This window comes from Theobroma umbraticum, unplaced genomic scaffold (assembly GCF_002168275.2).
Source record: "Theobroma umbraticum cultivar Fairchild unplaced genomic scaffold, ASM216827v3 scaffold_56.0, whole genome shotgun sequence".
Classification (NCBI taxonomy): Eukaryota; Viridiplantae; Streptophyta; class Magnoliopsida; order Malvales; family Malvaceae; genus Theobroma; species Theobroma umbraticum.
In genome coordinates, this window is record NW_018397256.1 from 5,085,657 (window position 1) to 5,111,938 (window position 26,282).

General features: G+C 32.7%; 1 protein-coding gene and 2 pseudogenes across 2 annotated transcripts; 2 read left to right on the forward strand and 1 right to left on the reverse strand.

The window, feature by feature from the left end:
• Positions 1-952: 952 nt before the first annotated feature.
• Positions 953-2,420, forward strand: LOC110410292 (uncharacterized protein At4g14100-like; annotated as a pseudogene). Its single transcript, XR_016350929.1, has 2 exons — positions 953-1,500; positions 2,061-2,420. The product of XR_016350929.1 is annotated as an uncharacterized protein At4g14100-like (transcript).
• Positions 2,421-2,466: 46 nt separating this feature from the next.
• On the reverse strand, positions 2,467-3,374 carry LOC110410477 (thaumatin-like protein pseudogene; annotated as a pseudogene).
• Positions 3,375-5,069: 1,695 nt separating this feature from the next.
• ARF3 (ADP-ribosylation factor 3) lies at positions 5,070-10,020 on the forward strand. The gene is made up of 8 exons (XM_021420193.2): positions 5,070-5,444; positions 5,568-5,606; positions 5,784-5,846; positions 6,636-6,654; positions 7,874-7,985; positions 8,581-8,628; positions 9,101-9,231; positions 9,778-10,020. The coding sequence occupies exons 1-8, from the start codon at positions 5,342-5,344 to the stop codon at positions 9,809-9,811; spliced, it is 549 nt and encodes a 182-aa protein (XP_021275868.1). The 5' UTR covers positions 5,070-5,341; the 3' UTR covers positions 9,812-10,020.
• The last annotated feature ends 16,262 nt before the right edge of the window (positions 10,021-26,282 follow it).

Consider the following 26,282-nt stretch of genomic DNA (forward strand, 5'->3'; position numbering starts at 1 on the left):
AGAATTAATTTATAAATGAGAATGCTTGTTTTTTGTGCAATAATTTTTTTTTTGATAAGGTTATGTGTAATAATTTGTTTTATGATGAATGATATTTATTACTAATTTGTATGGAATAAGTATAATAAATGTATATAGTTTATAAACATCAACAATGTTAATAAATAAATAATATATATTCTTGTTAGTATCAATTCTTTACTATTTTAGAGAGGGTCATAGGTCTTGTTAAAGACAACAATTAATGAAGTCCATAATGACTTCTTTTAAAGGTGAAGAATTAAAAGAAAGCAATTTTTGACCCTCACCAAATTTGAGCCATTTAGGGAGGCCTAATGGTGGCTCTCACTAGCTGTTCACTTTTAATAAGGGCCAAATTTGAGCCATTTAGGGAGGCCTAATGGTGTCTCTCACTAGCTGTTCACTTTTAATAAGGGTCAATGTCACTTGCACTAAAATGGCACAAATAGCTAACATTTGTTGTAACCCCTTTTTATCTTTAGTTCTCTCTCCTTCATTTCTCTATAATTCATCCCAAATTTTATCCACCAAATGTCAACAATATCCTTAAAAAAGTTAAAAATTCCTGTCGTCACTTGTACCTCAACTTTCATTGTATCTTTTATGTTAGATGTTAGAAGTTAGATTTATATGCTCCCATTTTAATTGTTTGGTAAATTTATCAAGTCCATTTAGATACAAAATATGGTTGTGCATCTTTTTAATTATGGGCTTCCAGTCAGTATTCTGTTTGGGCCTTTACCGATCTCTTGCCAAATAAACGATGAAGGCCCTTGCGTAGAACTTAATTTACTTGTTTACCCCGCAAACATGGCCATTCCGCAGACAAATTTCCAGCCACTGATTTAAGCTTACACAAGTTACACCCATTATCTTAATCCGTTCTCATTTTCCTTGCCCTTTTTTTTTGGGGGGGGGGGGGAACTTTATTATCCCTTTGTCAATATTGCATAGAAAGGCGAACAACAACAACAAAGAATCTTATCTGGCTCAACAAGGAAAAAGTCCCAAGTGAGATGAGGCTGAAGAACTTCCTTTTGTGCATACCTCGTCAAATATATTTCTGCAATCTATAAATCCTTCAGTTCAATGGCCTGACCCAACACCATGGCCTGAACAATTCCACGCACTTCTTTGCATGACTTTGTACTCCGGTGGTCACCAAATCACTGACCTCTGGTATGACTGGCCAAAAGGCCGCAATGTTAACCTCCAGCAGAAGCAACTTGGGGTGTTTATGTACGACATAGAGTGGAACAATGGCACTTCGTTTTACTACACTCTAGGCACGAATGGCACATGCGAGATCGTTGATTTTGGGGTTGGCATTCCCAGGCCCGATTTTCTTGATGGGGCTAATTATTTGGGGACTGAAGTCAAGGATGGGTTCCTTTGTAACGTGTGGGGAGAAAGTGGATTTCATCTGGTACTATGAAGATGTTGCTACTAAGAGGCCAGTTCGATGGGATTTCTATGATGGTACGTGATTCTTATTTGTTTCTTATATGAGATCAGTTTCAATTTTGAAAAGTGATTAGGTGTAGTTCTCTTTTCATTTAATTTTTTATAAATACTTACATGCACTTTGTTATGACGATGCAAACGTTGATTGTATAAGCATTCAAGCGATTTTCCTTTCTTATTTTTCTTGGCTAGAGAGGTTTTCCTTGATAAAGAAGAAATTTGAAGACAGTTTGCTCTTTCTACATATAATTAAAGCGGGCAACCCAACAAGCCAAACTGAATATATGAATACATAAATGTTAATAATAAAATTTCATTCGGTCCAGTTAAAAAACTATATATATTTATTATAAATAATTCATTTGCTTCGGTTCTGTAAAATTTTTGACTTTCACCGCTGAAACTAGAAATCATAGATTAAATAATTTCAGGTTTGCAGCACAGCTCTTGACGTATTTGCATGTTTCTTTTACAGGTTTTTTTTTTTTATGTTTCTTTTACAGTTATGCAATATGTGTGTATGTATGTGTATATATATATATATATATAGACTCAATAACAGGAAAATTTTTCAGGAATAATAACACACGTGATGACATTTGAAGTTGGAGCAACTCTGCCAGATTCAACCGTCCAAGCACCTGAATATTGTTTCACTACCCAAAAAGATGTCTGAACTACAAAAGTATAGATTATATATAGATTGAGATATTCTATCAGCTGCTGAAAGACGAAAGTTCATGCCTATGCTCCATTGATGATGAATCTACTTGTATGTTGTTTAAAGGAACTGTAAGGCACTTTGATAAGCTTTTCTTGGATCCAAAATACAAACAGGCATAGATTGAAAGGCTAGAATATTATAGTTGTAAAATGGAGTTGCCAAATTGTTTGAGAGTAAAATCTTAATCAAATTATTGAGTTTTATTGAATAAGTGGTGTCTTTTATTTTCTTTACTTTTTTTCTTTTTTGGTTCCTTCATTGAAAGATTGCAGTCTCTACAAATGTAAAACCAGTTAGCAAAACCTTTATTACTTGACCCTTAGAAACATTTATTCTTTGCAAGCCTGCAACGTTATAAATTAACCAGAAGAAAGAGAGGGCGCATTTTCACTAATACTCTGCTCAAAGCTGCTTCAGGGACAAAAGATGACCCTGTAGTTTGTTCCACCAGGACGGGCGTGAAGGTGCTAGTTGGATCAATCCTTGGGGCAGCTATAAGCGTCAAGGCATCTCTGCTTGTAAAATCCGGAGATTTCTGTCGGCCTACAAGTCCCTGAGTCGCAACAATATTGGCCGGCCTTGACAATCGTGCATGGATTGCACCCAGATGGGGCTCTAAGCAGGTTTGGGCACTGCCCATTGATGTCAGTAGTGCATCTGAATCCACGGCACCTTGCCAGATATTGGGCTAAAGTCCTTAGGAACATTGAACCCATCAACAAGCCAGATGTCGAAAGAGACAGGCTGTAGAACTGATTTAAAGCATATTCAGCTAGTGTGTTTGGGGGCGAACAACAAGCCTGGCATTCTAGGAGCCCATTGCAAAAACCTGTCTCGCACCGGCCACGACCTGATGCGTCGAAGGTCCACTTGGTTCAAGCCTATATTCGAGCTTGTGCTGTTCCGGGCCTCGCGCTCATCGTCCATTCTTGGCTTCGGTTGTGTTGGCGACCTGCACCACGAACTGCTGCTGCCCATACTGTGAAGGGCACTGATTTCGGATCTCAAAAGTGGCAGCCCGAGTCGAGGTGAAGAAAAGGTGATTAGAAAGAAAAGCAGCATGAGAGGCATTTAAAACAGCCCATGATGTAAAAGCTGAAAGAGTGATTCTCGTTAATGTTCTTTCCAAGGTTGGCATATATATGGGTTTAAAAGGGAGGGTCATTAGCGGATATGAATTAAGGTTGCCAAATCGTGGTACGTGATTAGTCATAGGTATCCAATACTCGTATGTAATTAGGTTTAAAATTAAGCCCTATACACTCTAATTGGTAGCTAGGCTTAACAGAAACTTTAATTGAGCTCATGGTATAAGTACAAGTAATTGAGAATACGCATCCATTTGTAACTTCTCTAACATAAACCTAATATCTTTTGCTTTTTAAATCTCACTCAATGTATAACATTCATTACGAAGGATCAATGGAGATAATCTTTTCGTAATAACATAAAATTTCAATAAATAAAAGTTACTTTCCCGCAATTAGTTGCGTAAACCGCGGACTTTTAGACAAATTTTGCAATAGTTATTCACGGATAAGAGGATAAAACCTTGTTGGAAAATGGAAATTTAAGAGGGTGATGCAATTGGGCTCGACTTCAATCTTTATGAAATTCAAGAAACGTGGCTTCTCACCTCATTCGCATGATACATATTCCTTTCTCCCTTTCTTTCCGGATTAATACATGCAAATGCAACATTAATTGTTATAAATTATGTTCACAATCAATTTGAAAGTATTAGGTTTAAATTATAAGTTAAAGTAGAGAATTACTTCAATTGTGTAATTTAATATAGATTTATATTTGATATATTATCAATATATAATATTTATACGTTATTATTTAACTTCATAGAACCATATTGTGTATATATAAATTAAAATTAAAAAATTTATTAAAATAATATACATATTATTAAAAATTAACTTTTATGTAATGTAATAATTACATGCCAAAGACAAAAAGGAAGTGAAAAATGGTATCCTGTTAAATGGCTATCCATACATGGCAGTACCTTAATTTCCAATGGGAAAAGATGGGTGGAAAATTCTGATTCACCACATATTCATTCACATAAAGTAGACTTGCACTCATAAATTAATATGATCTCAATCTACTTCCATTCGTGCGTTTCAGAATCAGAACTGAAAAACATAATATTTTTGAAGAGTGAAAAGAAGATAAATTAAAACACATATGTGAAAATGTCAATTAGGAACCAAAGAAAATAGTTGCATTATCAGCTAGCATGAGCAATGCCCAGATTCCAGAGGTACTCACCATGGCCAGGCTTGAGAAAACCCTGAACATCCATCCATCTTTATTCTAATTTTAGGAGTAAATGGTTAACTCTGCATGGTCGAGCTTCGCAAAAACCACCAGATGATATTCTAAAGATCCTTTTTCGGTTTTGACCAATCATTAAGTACCGTAGTTCATATGTTGTTTATATTTCTTTTTCTCCTTAATTATTGCATTCCATCGATCTAGCTACATCTTCTCTTCCTTCAATATGTATAATGTATGCATGGTGCAGCAGACGAATGGAGGAGAAACAGATCCAATCTAAAAGATTGAACAGCGTCAACATTTCCAAAATTTTTTATCATTTAAGCACTATAATTAAATATTTAGTATTTAATTAATAAGTTTTGCATGTGCTTATGCTTCGGTGGTTCATAACAGACAGCAGCCGTTATTTTTCCCTCCCAAAATCAACGACCCTGGCTGGACGTCATCGCGTCAGCAATTTACGAAATCCTACGACTTCATGATGAACAACGTGGCCCAATCATATATTGGCTGCAACTGTTGATTACCGCACAGAATTGCACCCAATGTTTCGTTGCTTCTCTCTCTTCTCTCTATTCTGTCTCCATTTCGATTCGATTCGATTCCCAGGAATATATTAGAAATCACCTCCAACCAAAAAAAGGGGGATAGTTTCAGCCTTTGCAATTCTCTCCCCTCTACTTATCGAAATCTCATTTCAGCCCCTCACGAAATCTCAACTCCTCTTGCAAACAGGCTCTCTCCTTTTGTGCAGGGAGGAAAATCGAAGGGGTGCTGCTTCGCAGATCTGATCCAAATTCATGCACTGAGAGAGTAATTTTATTTGTATTTAACGAGATGGGTATACTTTTTACAAGAATGTTCTCTTCTCTCTTTGGAAACAAGGAGGCTCGGATCCTTGTTCTCGGCCTCGACAATGCTGGCAAAACCACCATTCTTTGTATAGTTTCTCATTCTTTTTATGTTTTTAAGTGAGACCCATTTTAATATCAGGATTTATGAAATGGGTGTTTGCTATTTTTTGATTATTTTGTGCTTTTCGTTTTGGGGTTTTTGGTTGCAGATCGGCTTCAGATGGGTGAAGTTGTCTCCACAATTCCAAGTTAGTTTTCCTTTTTCCATTTTCTTTATTTCTTTATGTTTGAGAAAAGAAATTACTGAGCATTTGATATGCTGTTATCACTAAAAGTAGGGAAGTTAAGATTTGCACTTAGCAAATCAAAGGTTTCTTTTATATTTAAGAATTGGTTTTTGATTTGTTTTCTTCTGCATGGTGCAGCAATTGGATTTAATGTCGAAACAGTACAGTACAATAACATCAAATTTCAAGTTTGGGATTTAGGTATGCCTACCAGTACTTCCTGATCTAGATCTTTAACATGTATAGTAGAGTTGTTATAGCAATGTCCTGCCAATTTGATTATATTTTCATATCGATTTGATTGTTTAAAGGTGGAATAAATGAGAAAATTTGGCATCAAATGTATATTCAAATTAATTAAAAAACATCCTAATCATCAAAACTTATGGTGAAACAGTTAATATTCCAAGAATTCGAAGCTTCATAGTTTTGTATATCAAAGCTTTGACTGGAGATAATTAATACTTATGTTACCTTAACCTCAATAGCATAAAGTAGCTGGATCTGGCTTTCAATCCACAATTTACATGATTCTTTTGCCTTTTGTCAATATCTTTATGTATCTGTTTTAGGTTTCTTATCTGAGAAACCAGCATAGTAAGTAACAACTTGAAGCATATTCAAGAGAACTGATGACAATTTATAATCAGAGCATTACTTTGTTAAAGCTGGATGAAATAAAATTTACTTATTTGAGACATCTGTCTCAAAACTTAAGAGAAACCAGAACAAATGAAACTTTCCTTTGGCTGCCAATCCAAGCTTTATTTCTGCAAACCTACATTGAATAGGTTTTTCTTTTCTGATGCTAATTTGCCGTTATTCAAATTATCAAGTCATGGAATTTTAATCCCATAGCAGTAAACTGAAATTGAATATCTTGTCTGGTAATTTTGCTTTCTTTTATTAGTTTTAGCCATTTAATTGTTCAGAACATAAGTGATGTCTGACTTCTTGTCCTGATGACATCGTTATCATTTACTGATGCAGGTGGACAGACTAGTATTAGGTAACTTTTCTAAACATGCAACTTTTTTCTTTATTTCTTGCATTATATTATTTTCATTTTGTGTACAGGCAGCTGTTTTTGTCACCCAACTTAGAAAAATAATGTTTTGATCACCAAGGTTTTTAAGTGTTAATGTTTTTGTTACTAAGCCATTAAAAGATAATAGACCTCTCCCTTATAATTCCACACAACAATCCACCCTAGCTACTCTGGCACATGATGAGGAAAAAAATTTTAGTTCTTCTCTTTTAATTTTTTATTGCCACGTGGCAAAGCAGCTAACATGGAATGCCATGTGGAAGAGTTGTTATCTTCTTATGACTAAGTGACCAAAATAATAACACCTTATAAATGTTGGTGACCTTAACATTATTTTTCAAAGTTGGGTGATCAAAACAGAAAGTCTGGAACAGTTAAGCGATCAAAAAGGTAATTTAATCAAAATTAATGTGATGTATGGAAAAAAATAAGTGTTAGGGTTTACAAATAGAAAGAGGACAAAGTTGTGAGACATTCGAAAAGAAAATGGACATTCAGCTTGGGACTAAGCTAGTAATGAATTTTATTGGTATTGTGGAGTGCTTCCCTTTATACTTATGCTGCTACTTGAAGCGAATGTAGGACATGCATGGTTGGATATTTATAGATTTATATTTCTGTTAAATTTAATCGGATTAATTATCGCTAAAAATATCTAGAATGAAGATCTTTAAAAAGCTGCAAGTTAGTCTAAACTACCTTAATCACTGTGTCTGTGTGTGCGTGAGAGAGAAAGAGAGAGAGAGGGAGAGAGTGAGAGAGTATAAAAGACTGCTTTTTCTGTACAATCTGAACCTAGGTTTATGCCTATGGTTTATTAACATTTAAATGTTTTTAGAAATGACTTTGTGTTTTTCTTTCTTACTTTACAGCAAACTGATTTTGAGTCTGTCATGGCATTTCAATGTTGTGTTAATGGAATTATTCTCTTTATACCACTCTTGTAATTAGGAATTGTGATGTTATTGATTAGCATTATTCCAGGTTATTTTAATGTCTAAAATTTGTGAAATAAAATAATATTTTGCATCCTATGGTGTATTTGTGCCAGACAAAAAGATCGCTCATTCTATTTGATTTTTAGCATGTGACTTATGTTGTTTCCCTATAATAACTTAATCAAATAGTGCTCCCAGCAATAGACCACCAGCCTAGTTTCTTATTTCCTTTTGCACTACAGGCCATATTGGAGATGCTACTTTCCAAATACTCAGGCTATAATCTATGTTGTTGATTCAAGTGATACTGATAGGCTGGTGATTGCTAAAGAAGAATTTCATGCAATCTTGGAGGTAAACTCTTTAAGTTTTATTCATCATATTGGCTGTACTGTACTAGCCTTTCTCTGTAAAACATCCTATATTCTTGCTATGATCCATCTTAGAAATATTCCGTGCTGTGAAGATAACATTTAAATCATTGCCCTGTAAGGTTCGAGGTCCAATGTTGGAATTGTTGGATTTTAGAAGTTTGACCAAAAGAAAGAATGATGCATGGAAATGCTCTATTGTCTTTCTGCCCTCGCCTTTCTCTCCCCTGAATGTTATTTTACTTACAGAATTTACTTCAATTTTTAAATGGTAGTTCAGGTTGTTATAGACTTATAGCCTTGCTGTATTACTTTTGCCTTTTCTGTATTTAATTTATTTATGTCAAAGCAGATTCAGAGGACTTCTTTATCTTTTTCTCATCTCCCGTGAAAGGAAATAAAGCAAACCTCTTTGAATAGTTTACATTAAGAGGGCTATCAATTAAGAGGACTTGTTTATGCATCTGCAATCAACTTCTTTTGCTTGGTGTTTACATTGTTCTATTTATTTGTCAATGCTTGTTTATATATTTTATCATGCTTCTTCTTGAATAGTTTCAAGTCTGAGTCTTTTTCAGGAGGAGGAGCTAAGAGGAGCAGTAGTTCTTATTTTTGCGAATAAGCAGGTTGGTGCCATTCTTTTTCTTGGGGCTACTGTAGAACTAATATTTTGCTTTTCTTATGTGTGACATTGAGAGAAAGCTGATTATGTGCATGGTATTAGAAGCCCTTATTGAATGTGCCCATGCAAAAGGAAGTGATATGCCGTTTCTTATGCTGCATTGGGAGCATAAATTTGAGACTGAATTTGGAATTTGTTTGCCATACACATTCTGAGCATGATTGTACACATTATGTTTAAAGTAGTTATGAATATCATTGTTCTATGAATTCTATTGCTCAAATTAATAGTACTAAATTTGTAATCCAAATCCTTTATTTCAAATTTAAGTTGCCAAGTACAATGTTAAAAATATTTAGCCAAAAAAAGAGGAATGACTGTTTGATTTAGTGATCAAAGATTGTAAGCCTCTTTGACTATTTTTTATTTATGATTTTTTCTTGTAATTATTTATGTCATGTTTTTGGTTTATACAGGATCTTCCAGGTGCACTTGATGATGCTGCAGTGACCGAGGCTTTGGAGTTACACAAGATAAAAAACCGCCAATGGGCTATTTTTAAAACTTCAGCAATAAAAGGGGAAGGTCTTTTTGAAGGCTTGGACTGGTAAGATTTGTGTCACTTCTAATTCATGTTATCCTTGAATTTTCTTGGTAAAATTGCCCCTCGAATCCATAAAATTCAGCAATTACAAATTGCTCACTTTGCAGCCTATGCTATGATGATTTTTTTTTTTCACGAATTTATTAACAACTTCAAACTTCAGTATGTCCATGTTCTGTGCATCTTTTCAATAATAGAAAGAAGTTTCGAGTAAATCTATCCACTGCTTGAACAATTATCATTTTTAAACACTAATTGAGTTTTGAGTCATTGTTTATGCACATTGATTGGTTCATGAACACTACCATCCCATCAAGAAGGTAATAAGGCATGTAAATGGCTACTTGCTCTTGTGATGTTCTGTTTCATTATGTTCACCTTTAGGAGACATGTTTTGGCCTCTGCGGATTGATGGTTGAATGAAATCCACTGAACTAGTTAGCACAAGTAGCAATGTCAATAGAAACAAAACTGAAGCTTTTTCAATTCTCTTTGCCTGTTAGATCTTTGTTTTGAAGTCGTAAGGGAATTCATTTCTCATCATTGTAGGTTGAGTAATACACTTAAATCTGGAAGTGGCTAACTCTTGGTGAGAAGAAACAAAGCTTGCTGCTATGTGATCAGGCCAGAGGGAGGAATGGGGGAATGGTGTTTGCTTGGTATGATCCGGTAGAACTTTGAGTCGTGGGCATTGTTGGTAATTGACCTTCCTGAATTTTCTGCTTTGATTTTTTGGGTAAACCTCTGGTGTACATGTAAAATTTTTGTTAACGGTAATCATTTTAGTCTTAATTTTCTTACATTTTGTACCTTCCCCTTCCCCACTTGAGAACTTTCCCGAGTTGGACATTCGGCATGGACCTGCTAATGCTTATTTGTTGGCTTAAATATGAAAGAAGTCCCTGAACTTAATTAAATCTTACACTTGAGTTTCCACTTTTTTATCACAATCAATTGAGTTATCGGGCAATTATTTTCACGTAATTAAATCTCTATGCGGATGAAAATGGTAGCCTTTGTTAGCTAAATGGCAGCGTTGAGTTTTGTTTTTTTTTTGCCACGGGACAATGTTGACGTGGGCAATTACCCACATGGAAATTGATGTGCTCTACGTTTGTTTCTCTTCTTTACATTTTGATCACATGACAATCAATTTAACGTGACATTTTTGTCTTAATTTGTAAAAGGAGTTGGTGTCCAGGTTTTTCGTTGGCATAAGGTTTTAATTGAAAATGAGTTGTTGTCCATGTTTTTCATTGCCATAAGGGTTTAATCGAATGTAAATAATTGTATGAGAAATTAATTGGTTGTAATAAAAAGATAAAAACTCAAAATGATTCATTTAATTAAATTGATGATTCTCCTTGTATCTAAACTCTAATTTTTCTTTTGTTTACCATTTTTGAATTTTATTAGGTCATCGGTTAAACTCTCAACTCTTTATAATAAATAAATAAATAAACTGTCAACTTTGCATTTCGGCAAGTTGACAAGTTGAATTAGATTTCGGTTGGGTTGAATTGTTCTAAATTTTAATAGTTTTCGGTTCATTGTGCATATACTTTTTTAGAATTTAATAAAATCTTTAGTTGTACAACAGTTAAAAAGATTTGAAAAAAACTTAAAGTTATTCATAAAGGGATATCACAAGTAAAGAAGTCCAAAATTATTTTATCCATAATTATGAAATGTTTAAAATGAAACAAGGTAAAAATGTCATTACCATGTTTAATAGGTTTACCAATATTACAAACAAACTCAATCAACTTGATAAAACCATTCGTGAACATGAGTTAGTAAAAAGATTACTTAGATGTCTTCCCAATAGTTGGAAATCTAAAGTCACAGTTATTCGAGAGGCCAAAAATCTCAATGTGGTCATACTTGATAAAATTTGTAACCCATTGTTTTCACATGAACTTGAAATGAAAGAAGAAAAAAGAAGGAAAAGAAAAAAGCCAAAGAGAAGAAGAAAAATTTAGCACTCAAGATTAGTTTACTTGAGGAATTAGAAGAACTATCAAGTGATGATAATGAAGAGAAAACTATAATGGCTTGATGATTTAGAAAGCTATTGGGACAAAAAGGCAGAAAGTTTGGAAGAAAAAATTACAAGATGGATCAAAGTCCCTCTTAGAAAAATAAGCACAAATGTGATTTCAGCAAAAAAAATGAGATGGTGTGTTTTAAATGCAAAAAACTAGGATACTTCATATCAGAATGCTTATTGCTCAAAGAAAATGAAGAAACCAAAAAGAGCAATGGTGGAAGCAACATGGTCTAATAGTGATTCATCAAGTTCAAAAGAGGAAAAAGAAAAATTGAAAGAAAGAGCCAATTTCTGCTTGATGGCTAACGAAAAAAAAATTGAGATAACTTTTAATTCATGTGATATTTTTTATGAAGATTTGCAAGATTAATATGACTGTCTATATGTTGAATTTGAAAATTTTGTTTTAAATATAAGACTATGAAGAAAAAGGTTGTTGTAATGAATGATGAATTAGAAAAAAAATAAAGCATGAGTACCACTATGTTTTTGATCAAAGGAACATGCTTCAAATTGAACTAGAACAATCCAAAACTGATTTTGAATTCTTGAAACTTGAATTGGAAAGCAAAAGATTAGAATTACAAAGAGTTATTGATGAAAATGCTGCACTTAAAGTTAATAAAGATAAAGGATTGAAATTGAAATGAAAAGATGAAGAAGGGTTTAAAAAAAAAAACAAGCTTAGAAGGAAAATTAATGCTGTCTCATGTCACTATTATGTGTGTAGTAGGAAAAGTTGCTTGTCTTATGAATGTTTCCATTCTAATAGTATCTTTTTCCAGTCTAATAGTATCTTTCCTAGAACCAAATTGGTTTAGGTTCCAAAAGAATCCCATGTGATTGCTAACCTTCAAGGACCTATCAAAGTATGGGTACCTTTAAAGAAAAACTGAAAATCTGTTTTGTAAGTTGAGTAAAGACAAAAGAATCAATGCTTTGAAGCTCAACTAAAGAAAAGACAGCCTTGGTACTTTGATAATGGTTGCTCGAGACATATGGCCAGCAATGAAAACTTATTTGCTAAGCTTGATAAGAAGAAGTGTGGTAGTGTTTCTTTTGGTGATGACTCCAAGGGTATTATCCAAGGAATTGGAACCATTGGTAACACATCTCAAACATAGATCAAGTATGTCTTATTTGTTAAAGGTTTAAAACATAATTTGCTAAGCATTAGTCAACTTTGTGATAGAGGTTTTAGAGTATGCTTTGATTCTCATGCAAGTCAAGTAATTGATGTTAACACTAATGAAGTAGCATTCATTGGCAAAAGAATTAAAAATATGTATGTCGTTTTCCTTGATGAAATTAAAACTAGTGAATCATGCTTTATTGCCAATGATGTTTGTGATAGTTGGTTATGGCATAGAAGGTTAGGACATGCTAGTATGCATGCAATTTCAAAATTTTTAAGAAAAGTCTTGGTCATTGGACTTCCAAAGATTTCATTTAAAAATGACAAGGTTTGTGATGCATGCAATTTGGGAAACAAGTTAAAAGTTCCTTTAAATCCAAGAAAGTCATAACAACTTCTAGGTCACTTGAACTATTACATGTGAACTTGTTTGGACTAATTAGTATTGCTATTCTAAGGGGCAAGCCATATGGCTATGTTATTGTAGATGGTTACTTTAGATATACATAGGTATACTTTCTTGCTCATAAAGATGATGCATTATCAATTTTTGTTAAAAATTGTAAAAGAGTTCAAAATGAAAAAGACTTCACCATTAATAGTGTTAGGAGTGATCATGGTGATGAATTTGAAAGTAATAATTTTGAAATTTTTTGTAATGAATATGGTTTTGATTACAATTTTTCTGATTTTAGAACTCCACAACAAAATGGAGTTTTTGAAAAAAACCATTAATGGTACTTGTCAATTTCATGGAAACGTGCTTGTGTCTTGGTTTTGCAAGAAGCAAAATTCTATTTCTCTATAAATTGTTGAAACTGAGTATATATCACTAAGTAGTTATTGTGCACAAATTCTATGGATTAGGCAACAACTAAATAGTTTTGGAATGGCTATGCATAGAGTTCCCATTTATTTTGACAATATGGGTGTCATAAATATCTCCAAAAACCCTGTTCAACACTCTAGAATCAAGCACATTGAAATTAGACATCATTTCATTTGAGATCATATGCCTAAAGGAGATATTGAGATAGATTTTGTGGACACCTTGCATCAATTAGCTGACATTTTCACAAAACTATTGAATGAAGAAGAATTTTGTAGAATTAAGAGAGATTTAGGGATGATTAATGCTAGTGAAATCTGAATTATGCTAAAGTGATGATATTTTTGATCATATATATATATATATTGCATGATGAAAAAGTCTATTGCTTGGTGTAATTCATTAGTGAATTTTTTTGGTTAGTTGAAAGACCATACATGAAAGATAAAATTCATTCTAATCAGTTAATGATTTCTCTAATAAATTAAAACAATTCTGTGTTATGGGAATTAACCTAAGTTAGTTAGGTAATAATCAATTAGCAACTCCCTTAACCGATTAGTGCAAGTCTGGTAGTTGAAGTACTTCCAAGTCAAAAACATTGTAATCGATTAGGCCTTCCTCTAATTGATTAAAAGACAATTGTGAAAGAGAAAAGGTATTGCATGGGAAATTTTCAAAAAAAAAAATAGGTAGGTGGTACGAGATAGGTCCCACTCAAAACGTGAGTAACTAGTTATAACTCCCCATTAAAGACCCCCCCACCAATTGAGTGAATCAGTTATATTGAAAATTAAATACCCAAAAGACTTTAGATTTTCTTCTCCATATTTTTCTCAAAAACCCAGGACACCTTAAGAAGGAAAAACCCATGGCAAAAACTTCTTTCACTCACAAGGTAGCCGAAATGGGGAAAGGTAAAAGGAAAACTGATGATTCTTCATCACATTTTCCTAAAAAGAATAGAAAAATCAAAAGACATTTAGCAAATAAGAAAAAAGGAAGCAAAAAGAAAATGACAGAGAAAGAGAAAAGATCGACATATGCAAGAGCTACAACAGGGAAAAGTACTGGTTTTTCTTTTCTCAACTTTAAAATGACATACATGCTGATAGATTTAGGAGAATCAAGAATGCCACAATTTCCTATGAAAATATTTTTGATTGGGATAACTTTAATGATTCATAAAGAGTAAAAGCAGATTTGGAGGGATATTTTGAATCTCTGAACTTAAGATATATGAGTACATTTAGGGATAGAATGTATAGTTCTACTTTGATTAAGGAACTATATTTCAATATAGCTATTGACAAAACTAAATTGGAAGAAAAAGAGGAATTTGCAGAGGATAGATTAAATGTGTTTTTAAATGGTGAGATTTTTAAATTAGTGCTCAGGATTTACGAAAATTCCTTAAAACCGAATTTGAAATAGAAGAATACAAAATGCCAAAGAAATATGAACCGAACCATCTATGGGAAGTTATCATTGGAAAGAAGGAGAAGTTTCTTTTAAGAAGTTATGCTAGTGACATCAAAAATGCTTAGCTCAGAATTCTTCATTTTTTCATAGCAACTACTCCCATGGAAAATGTACTAGCTTTAGTTATGTGAGTGCACAAGATTTATGGCTAATGAAGACTGTCTTCAATGAAATCCCATTGAGTGTAGGAAGATACATGGTGGAAAGGATAACTACACTCAAGATAAAGCAAATCTGTTGTACGGCAATATCCTTACAACCTTAGTAAAAAAGAAGGGAATTTGGAATGAAAGATTTCAATTTGATCTCATGAAGAACAAAGATCAGGGAACATTTTTGGGTAGTGTACTAAAAATGGGGTACAAGATAGAGAGGAATGAATGTATTAAGATCACAAAAGGTACATCTCTGTCCCCTCCAACTGGTAGTCATTCAACACCCTTCACTAGAGCCATTGAATCCCATTTCAAAGTGACATGATATTTAATCTCTTGATTAGAATTGATGGGAAGTTAACTAATCAAGTTGAGAAGATGGTAAAGATTGAAGAAAAACTTCAACAGCTTGAAGCATGGTTAACTTTAGCTCAAGAAACCGAAGTTCCTAAAGCCCTTGTCTCTACTACAAGTCAATTCAGTGAGAGGACTACTACAAAAAATTTAAAAGTGCTACTTCTAGTCATGACAAGGAAATTGAAACGGAAATACCTAAAAATCTAAATTTGACTCAAGTTGGAATTAAGGGATTTAGAAAGAAGAATGTTGAACAAGAAGAACAGGAAAAAGAAAAACAACCACCCACTGAAGAACATGAGGAAGAAAAAGAAAAAGAACACACCATAAAAGAGAATGAGAAAGAAAAAGAAAAAGAAAAAGAGAAAAAACCCTAAGTTGTAAAAGAACATTCAAATGCTAAGAAGAGTGTTATGAGCTCCCCTGTAAAATCTGAAGAGGTTCTCATTCCTAACTTCATAAAAGATATCATCAATGAAGCTAAAGCTGACCAAGGACACCAACAGGCAAGGATGCATCAAGAATCTCAATCAACTCTATTTGAAATAGATCAAATTGCAAAAAAAACATATCCAAACAAGGGTCAAGCTATTGACATTGATGTTGTAGCAAAGAAGACTATGGGTAAAGGCAAGAAAACTATGGCCAGTAAGTCCAAAACCTTTAGAAAAAAAAAGTCTACAAGATTAGCATTGACTTTCACCCAACAGTCTTCTAAATCTGCAGATCCCTAGTCTATTCTATTAGACTCTTCATCTCGCTCCTCCCTCAAACCTATTAATGTTCATTTTGGCACTAATGAATCCTCACCTTTATTTGATTCAGATTATAACCTTTTTAGATGATGCCAAAATGGGGGAGCAAATTAGGAAAATAAGAAAATAGGATTAGGAAGTAGAGTTGATAAGATTAGTCCTTAAATTATGCTTTTATTTTCTTTACTTTGGTATGTTTCTTGATGAACAATGTTGGACAATGTTTTTATGGTTTATATGTTTTATGATGGTGCTATGTGTTGAACTATTTTTATATGGGTTATGTGGCTTATGTTGTGTTGAGTTCTTATATTTTTATGTTGAACTTATACTGAATGGTTGAATATATATATATATATATATATATATATATACTCTTGTGTTTGAATAGCCTTATGTTGGATAAAGTTTATTAGAGCATATATTTAGGAGGGAGCACATACTCAGGGGGAGCAATCGTCAAAACTGCACAAAATGTTCTTTTCATTTACTGATATTGCACTCTTAATCTAAAGGTATTTTGTCATCTTCAAAAAAGGGAGAGAATATTGACTCAATATGTTTTTTATGAAAACAAAAGATTCCTCATTCACTAATGTCTAACTTCACTATTTAAATATGCAGGATTTAATTTTATACCCCTAACAAAGTTGTTGATTAAAAGCAAGTCAAAAAGCTTGCTAAGTTTAATGAAGAGTTAATAATTTAAGAAGGAAAGAGTAAATAATGAACAAAATCAGAACCCTAGTAATTGATTATCAAGGGACCTTAATCAGTTAAGGCATGGCTGTGTGATAAGCTGAAGCAAAACCAAAATATGTTAATTAGTTAAGAGGTCTGGTTAATCTGTCAGAGCACCAAGTCTTAGTATCTTCAAGCGCCAAAAATAAGTTGAAAAATACAGTTTACCATCGAAGGGAGCCAAAATGAAGAAGTTCAAAATTTGAAGATCTTTTACTTGAATAAAGGTGATTTTAATCAGTTATAGTTGAAGGAAGTAAAACTTCAATTAGCTAAGGAAAAATCAAACAAATTAAAGAAAGACTATTATGTAAAAAGAAATGAAAACAGAAAGTTTGTAACTAGTTAGAGCTTGTTGTAACCAGTTAAAGGAAATCTGCTAAAGAAGAGGAGTTTGAATATAGAAGACTCGTAATTGGTTAGAGCCTCCTATAATCGATTAGAGTAGAGAACACAACAGCAAAACAGTGGAAGACAAAGAAACTGTAATCGGTTAGTCGAAGTTTATTTACCTTTTTAAATTTAAACACTAAAGCACAAATTAACATCAAGAAGTGCATCGGAGTTATTTCTAATGGCTAGAAACTGTCTCTAATAGAAAAATCTGACTTCCTAAGTATAAAAAGTAGCTCCAGCAAATACAGAAGGCAGATTCAAAGAAAAAAAAGCTACTTTGAGCAACAAGCCAAATATTCTTTACCAAAAACACTTGCTATTCATTTCAAATCTAAAAAAAGTATTTGAGTTTGATTGTAATCTGTCCAGACCTGTAAAGGTATTTACTTGTGCCTCTTTTTTTCTGAAAAATTAGAGTGTGAGAAACATTCTAAAACTTGTTGTAAGGGATTAGAGCTTGGGTTAGAAGCTCACCTTGTAAAAGTCTAGTAGAAGTTGTTAATTTTACTAGTTTAGTGAAGTTAGGTTGAAAATCCTTGATTGGGAGATCAAGGTAATAGATGTAGGTCAAGGAGATTGAACCATTATAAATAGCTTTACACTGTTTATTTCTCTTGACCCTTTCTTACTTGGTGTCTTTAAACTTCTACAAACTTTATATCCTTCTTCTTCCAACTAGTTCAAAGTTCTATAAATTGAAAAAGGCAAACCTCAAAACTTTTAATGCTATTCACCCCACCCCCCCTTCCAGCACTTTATTGGGACCAATAGTGTCATGGTCCAAAAGTTTGGACCAACTTAGATAACTAACATGCCAATGACACAGATAGCCCAAATAATCCAATAAGCTGATAGGTAACAAGAAAATCTGGCCAAATCTTGGAGTTTGTTTTGATTTAAATCCTTGTAAAATCTGATGTATTTAAATTTGAAAAGATTTGCTTAGGATTTGATTTTAATTTGAATATCCCTTTTCAAATTTAAATCCACCTTTTATCCCATAAAAGAAGGGTATTAGCTTATAAACAGCTTCCCTATTTTTATTTGTAACACACACTAAAGAAATTGACTAGAAAAATACAGAGCATTCAATTTCTTTAAGCTTTCTCTTTTCTTCCTTTCTTTAGTTTTTGCTTTTATGGGTTTTGAAGCTTACTTAAGCTATATTTTCAAATTTTAAGGCATCATGAGTTGGGCTAAATTCTTGACAGGTGATAGTTGGTATCAAAACCAAAGGAAACAGGAAAGAGAGATGACATCAACAGTAGACCAATCTATACCCAACCAAGATGTAAGAAAGATTAGAGGTAGCCAAGTGAGGTAAGTCAAGGGACATGATGTCCACTATTGAAAGTTGAGTAGCCAAAGTGGAAATGGCCATGGGAGAGATGAGAGACAAACTCAAAGAGTTCGAGGCCAACATGGATGAGTTTGGGTCCAAAGATGATGAGCTTCGTGAAGAGTTGCACAAGACGGTGTAGATGCTCAACCATCATGATATGCCATTGAAGGAGTTGGTCGAGCCATTGTAGTGTGAGGTTTAGGGCCTTAGGGACAAGCTTGTCACACTAAAGGCGACTACAAGGGCTGGTGCACCAACCATTCAATTAGTGAATCACTTGAAAATGGTTAAGCTTAAGGAATTCTTATATATGAGAAAAACCAAGGAGCTGGACAATACCTTTTGGAGCTTGGAGCAATACTTCAAGTTTATAGGCATCACAGTCGATATTTTTTGGATTAATTTGGCAACCACGTATTTGGTGGACATTGCCATGTTATGGTGGAGATGTATGTGCGATGAAAAGCTTGGGGAGCAACAATCACTACTTGGATGGAGTTTCGAAAGCAATTCTACCCTAATTATGTAGATGATAAGGTGTGTGGAAAACTTAGGAGGCTTACCTAATGAGCAAGGTAAAAGATTATGTAAAACAATTCTTTGAATTATTATTGCAATTAACTATCTTTGTGAAAATGAAGCACTTTTTTCTTTTATGAATGGGCTTAAACCATAGGTCAAGCTGGAATTCCAAAGGCAAGGTATGCAAAATATCATAGAGGCCATGACTGTGGTTGAATTGTTGGTTGAGTTGCGAAAGTTTGACAACAAGCATTCCTTTTGCAAGCCCAAGAAAAAAGGCAACGGTTAGGGAAAGGACAATGGATTAGAAAAAAAGGCTGACGAAAGGTCACCATGCCACTAAACCAAAATAGTTGCCAAGTGGAATTGTAAGGAAATGAAGCCCATCAAACATTTCTTGTGTGAGGAACTGCACTCGATGAGGGACTACCCCATGTGTAAAAAACTTGTAGCCATCATGGTGGATGAAAAGGATCCAGGCAACGAAAGTGACAACCAGTGTGTAGAGGGACCCAATGAGTAGTCACAATTGGAAAGACTAGTGCAGTGTAGGAAGTGCCATCATCTGTGGCCAAAGGAGCCTAAGAGCACATTGAAATTAGGTAGCATCATGTTGCACCAAAATTAAGGAGCAACTAACAACATCAGAATGTTGTATGGTTTGAGAGAGACCAAGATCAATGGTTACGAGATATCCACAAATGGAGGCTTAGAAACCCATGACATGGGTGTAAACTTGTCGAAACTAGCCAAGCACTCGTAAAAACAAGGGGTTAAGGCAATGACGGATTGTTCTGCAATAAGTGCCCAAGGCGACAATACATTCCAAAGAAATATGTGCAAGCCAAAAATGTACAAAACAAGGTCGTTCAAGGCAAAGTTGTGCATAAGGACACAATGACATGACAATGCACAAAGACGTCAATCTCTTAGCAATCAAGGTGTTGCTGAATTAAGTGGAAGAGGATGTTAGGATCCAAGAGTTCGAACCAGCTCAGACAAACAACAAGCCAATGACACAAACATCCTAAGCAGTCCAAGTAGTCCAATATGCCAACAAGCCCAACAAAGATTTGGCCCAACCTAGGAGTTTGTTTTGATTTGAATCCTTGTAAAATCTAATGTATTTAAATTTGAATAGATTTGCTTAGGATTTTATTTTATTTGATTTGATTTAACTTTGAATATATGTTTGCAAATTTAAATCCACCTAATCCTATCTCATAAAAAGCCATTAGCTTATAAATAACCACCACTCCTTTTTTGTATTACACAGAGAAGTACAAAACATTTCATTTCTCTAAGCTTTTTCTCTTCTTACTTTCTTTAGCTTTCATTTTTGTGAGTTTTAAGGTTTACTTAATTTTCATTTTCAAAGTTTAAGATTGTATGAGTTAGTTAAAGGAAAATTATTATGTATATCGATAGTAAAAATTTTAAATTGTACAAATTAAATTATTGGAAAATTTAATTTTAATAAATTGAAATTCTTCAATTCATCATCAAACATCACCTAAATTATTAGGTTTGGCCATATGCAGGCCCTTGATAGATTGATAACAGAAAATGTATTGAAAATTTCTCATTAGGTATAATAATATAAAATTAATCTAATGGTTTTTACTTTTTCTTTAATGAGAATGGAAACACAACGTTCGAACACAAGTTTGTAAAAAAAAGTTGGTCTGGTTATGTCTTAAAATTGTAAGAAGACAGAGTTGAAGATGACAAAGTTATAAAAAAAGTTTGGAGTGCGCTTATTTTGATTTTTAGCCAAATTTGTTTAATTTAATTATTTTCATATTTTCACATATAATAGATTTTTTTTTAAAAAAAGAAAAGATTAAATTTGACCTGTTCCCCACATTTTACATAACCTTAAACACATCATCACGTGCGAGACTGTTTGTTTCGTACATCATAAAGTAGAGGTCACCATGCATTTGTATCTATCCGCCTCTCATCCTGTCCTCAAAACATTATCAAAAAATACTAAGAAACACGTTTTCTCATCTTCCTGGTTTCATGTTTTTTGTTTTTTTTAAAAAATACAAATTTTATGGTTATAATCAAGAAATGAGAATTTTTTTATACTTACAATCAAAGGCAGAGTTAACTAATTTTTGTTGAAGGAGCCAACAATGAAAAGGAATAAAGGTTAAAATTTTTTAAAATTAATATATTGAATTTAATCAACAATTTTTTCAAAATTGAACTTGGATGGTTTGATGGCTTAATTGTAGATAAATTATTTAGGTGATTTATATTTTTCTTTTAAAAAATTTGTCAACTAATTTCAACTTACTCATACTTTAATTTAACTTAAAAAAATTAATGCAATCAATATCTAATATTTTATTTTTATTCTACTTAAACTTAAAATATTAAATATAAAACTACAATGCGTAAAATATAAAAAGTTAAATACAATATATAGAATTTTTTAAATTGATTAAATATATAAATAGTTAAATAATATAAATAAAAAAATAAAAAAAAATTACTTTTTCTTAATTTAACACAGTTGTGATGAGTAGTCTCATCTTTCTTTGTCTAAGTTTACAAGCTTATAAATTTCTTTTGAAAAATAAAGTATACGTCAATGTTGAGTTACATAGAAGAGAGTAAAATAAAAATAAAAAAACAAATGAGCATAGAAAAAGAAAAAGAAAGAGAGAGAGAGAGGTGGAGAGCAACTAAAAAATAAAGATAAACTTGCATAAGGCTTGTAAGGTTAATTTATTATTATTTATTTATATTAATTATTAAATAAAAATTATTTTGAAAGGATCATTTAAAAGATATGTATAATAAATAAAATTTTTTAAAATATATAATAAATAAAAATTTTTAAAATTTTTAGAAGAGCTATGATACATGACCCGCCGCCCTGGCTTACAATCAGAACAATCTATTGGTTGTTTGTGAAAAAAGACAAACCAACCAAAGCCACAACAACAACCTAATCAGGGATTAAACACGTTTTCATGTTTTTAGTTTTAATCATGAACAATGTTAAAATGTATTGGATTGTCCAACAATATTCAATAAAATTATTTATTTATTCATTATCTTCATATCATTAAAATTATTATTTATTTTATAAGACAATATTTAAAGAAAATAATTTCTAACTAAACTCTTTGAGCTAAAACTAAGTACAATTTATAATTAAATTGAAATATCTGAAAATGCATGTAATTTATCATTAGATCAATGCCAAAATACTACATATTATCCGACTTGTATTGGATTAATTCAGCTCAGAGCTTGAACTGAATCTCGTCATGCCGCAATGGAGGTTCCGTGTATTAAATTATCTAAGTGACTTTGCCATCACCCATGTTTGTCATATTTTTTGTTCTCATATATGAGAGGGAAAGGGCATTATCTTCTCAATCTCCAAAAGCTGATTTCTTGCACTTTTTCTGGATTTGCACCACTAAAGATTCAATGGATTAATTCCCCATCAGAACGCTAGCAATTTGTTTAATGGGTAAATGGATAGGGAAAGAGTGTAAGAGATCTCCTATTCCAATTTGATTAGCTCCATGTTTTGAACATGGGATTTATTAGTGATTTGAATATAATAATAACTAATAATAGAAAGCAAATTGCTGTATTATTGTCATTGACTTTTTGGAGCCAGCAACCATGACATGAAGATTCTTCTTGATACGAATCATTAATTAAATATTATTGTACTTGGATTTCGCATATCGAAGGGGAGAGAAGATAACTATGAATGAACACAACAAAACGAAAAAGAAAAATAAAAATAGAAAGAAGGAAAAGGAAAAGCAGAATACTTTGGTTTGGTATCTCAATTTGTTCACATTAATATGGCAATTAATCTTGTTAAACAAGAAGTTGGCAAGCGATAGATTCTGTTGCATGGTTGTGACTTCTTTTTAATTTTCTTTTGAAACACAGGTCGGTGCACTTAGTTTGACAACTTATGTTGAGTTTGGACGTTTGGACGTAAAAGGTGCGTTGTTAGGACTTTGTACTCATTGTGTTTCACGCTGCAGCAGACGAAAGACAGAAATAGAGAGACGAGAGCTCACATTAACCACTAGCTCAAACTAAGACGCAGAATCCAAACGGAGAATACGATAAAAGAGCCGCAGCTGTTAATGTCAGTTGGCTAGTAAGTTTAATACAAGTGACAATTGCTTACCAAGTGTACATGCAATGTATCGATTACTGAGTGTGACTCTACTAACATGAGCGGACCCAATGCTGTCCTCACCACTCATTTATCAACAGCTTTTACTTCTTATACAACGTTTTATTGAGTTTTATTAAGTTTTATGTAATTAATAATATGAATGAACTCATTAATTGCTTTTTTATAATTTTATAGAGAATGAGATCAAAGATTTTAAGTCAAATTAATTTTATTAAAAAGTAATTTATATTTTAATATTTAATTATAGCATGGAACAAAAAAAGATTTTCCTCCATAATTTAAAATTTTATAAAAAAAAAGTCAAAACTTAAACTATTTTCCTTCTCCATACAACTTCTTGGTTCCATTTTTTACTCTCCTTCTTCAAAAATTCAAATCTTATATCAAATGAGTGACAACTGGATTACTTGACCATATATATTGAAAAAGATTATTTAATAGTGTCTTTATGTGTTATCATGCACTGTTTTTAAAATATGAAAAATCATCATTAACAAATATAATTATTTTTATATATTCTTATTTTAAAATATTAAATAAATGTACTGAATATATTTTTTTTAATTTAATGTTAAAACTTTTAATTTATAAATTATAACATATTTATATTTTTTCAATTATAACATAATTCAGAAAAAATTTTTAAATCCGTCCTTGTGTACTAGTGCAGTGTTGTGGTCCTATAATCCTTCCCTTGTTCCTTGGCCATTGAAAAACGTTAGTAATTTTATCAGCATGTTAAGAGGGAGATTCCCAAATGGTCTGCCGTGGTTCGCTGACCACCTTGCAAAAGCTGGAGTTATCGTTCTGCTGATCTTTTGAGGATATACAATGAGGTTATTTGAGATTTCCTCTATCTTATGTCACTGCTTGGTGGGTGGCATGAAATTATCCAAAATACTTAAAAATCAAATTCCTTAAATAATTACCTACCAAAACATATTAAAATTAACCATCACTTGGTGCCTTGAAAGCATAAGAAAGAGAAATCTGAAAATACGGGAGAAAGAAATCGGGGACATAGCAAACGAATGCCGAAGAGAGAAATCGATAAAATTAGAAGGAGCGGGATAGTGATGAGAGAGAAAAATCAAAAGTACAAATGGAGAGAAACTGTGATAAATGGTTTAATTTTTTTGAAATAGTTTCAAGTATATCTTCCACAACAGTGTGCATGATACTTGCAGCCACGGACGGCTCCAACCTAAATTATTGTTTCGTTTGGCGACAAAATACAGTAGAATATGTAGTACGATGCATGTGATCCGCGAGGTTGTTGTGTTTCAGCTTTCCTAGGTGTTTGATCACAATATGTCTCATTACTATCAATGTTTTAAGGTTTTTCCAACAATTTTTTTGGATATTGATAGCATAGTTAATGGCATCATTGCTTCCCTATTATTTACCGTCCAAACTGGTTTTATAATCAACCAAATGCTAGAACAAAATCACCCACTGTCAAAGAGAGACGCAATTACTTTCATTTTCTTTCTCTTTCTTATTATTTAGACACGTTGAAAAGGGAGAAACGATGCAAACTTGATGACAATTTTGTCTGTGGCTTCAATTTAGTCTAGTTTTATAACCTGGTTCGGACGTTGATCTGGAGACACTCGAGCGAGTGGGTTTTTTTTTGAAAAACAATTTGAGAAGATTCATTACTTGTAAGAAAGAATATACAAGAATTACCCTTGTTGGTAGTAGGACAGGTTGCACCAAAGTAGACAACTTTGGCACATGACCTGTTGCAGACGGCTCCAAAGCAGACAAAATACAACCTGAAACCACCAATATCAACTCTCATTCCTGCATTTGGCTCATTTTTGAAACGACAGCAGCTCGCCGTGACGTATCCAGATAGACTTTTCTCCCCATGCAATATCAATTGGTTGATTTTGGTGGATCTTTTACTTGAGTTTTAGTCTATATGAGCATGACAATCACATGTATGCTACTAGGTTTACAAGTGGTGACAAGATCGGATTTGTACCAGTCACTGTTTGAAAATAGTATAAGAAAACAAGAGAAAGGCTTGGGACGTGTTTTAACCCATTATCCTTTAAGAGTTATTGTCTATCATGGAATTGGTGAATAATGACTCTCTAAGATGCAGCAAGCCTATTACAGAATTCATTTGAATGAATAAAGTCTAGTTTGAAAGTATGTTCCTTTTTGTGTTTAATTTATTTCAATAGACAAGTCTAGTTAAGTTTCAAAAGATGTGTCTATTGAAAATACTGAATAACTAATTAATGTATTTCAACAGTTGTGCTTGAAAATATTTTTCTTTTTTTAGGAGTTATGTCTTAATTTGAATAGACACTTAATTTGAACAATCACATTTGAATAAGACTTCTTATATTGCAAACTATCTAACAATCCTTCATTAGTTTGTAATATTAATAATACTATGCATGGTAGAAAGGATCTTGAAGATTTGAACTTTCTATTAGTGTAGAAATTTTAAAGTTAAGACGAAGTTATTGGTATCACAGGAATTAAACGACAACTGCTTATGTCATAACTGAAAATATTACACACATAACATTATTTAATTGCTTTAAAATTCTGTCAACTACTTTAGCACTTATATGGCCTTGTGCTAATCCTAGTTTTATGAATATTTACAAGAGTAACCCTTTTAACTCTTGTTTGAAGTGGCACCACTCAAATATTCATATAGGTAAAATTTGTAATTATGGCCCTATTACTACAAGCATTTGACATTTCCATTAAAAGCGTTTTGCTCATCCTCTCCTTGTAACAATCACATTGAATATTTTAAAAAAATGCTATTTAATATAAAAAATTCAATACATAATAACAGCATATAGTAACTTGTCATTACCCATTGAACTTTCATTGTTAGTTTTGCTAACTCAAAGTTGGGTTTCCATTACTAATGCTTTTAAGTCAATTTAGCCCCATTTCACTAGAAGTTAATTTTAAAGCCTTTCTTGGCAAGGGTTTGATAAGTGGATTACCAAATTCTTGCAAAATTTAACACAAAGTATTCTTACAATGCTATTTGAGATTAATTCTCTTATGTAGCCATGTCACAAACTTACGTGTCTAGACTTTTGATTATAAATCTTATT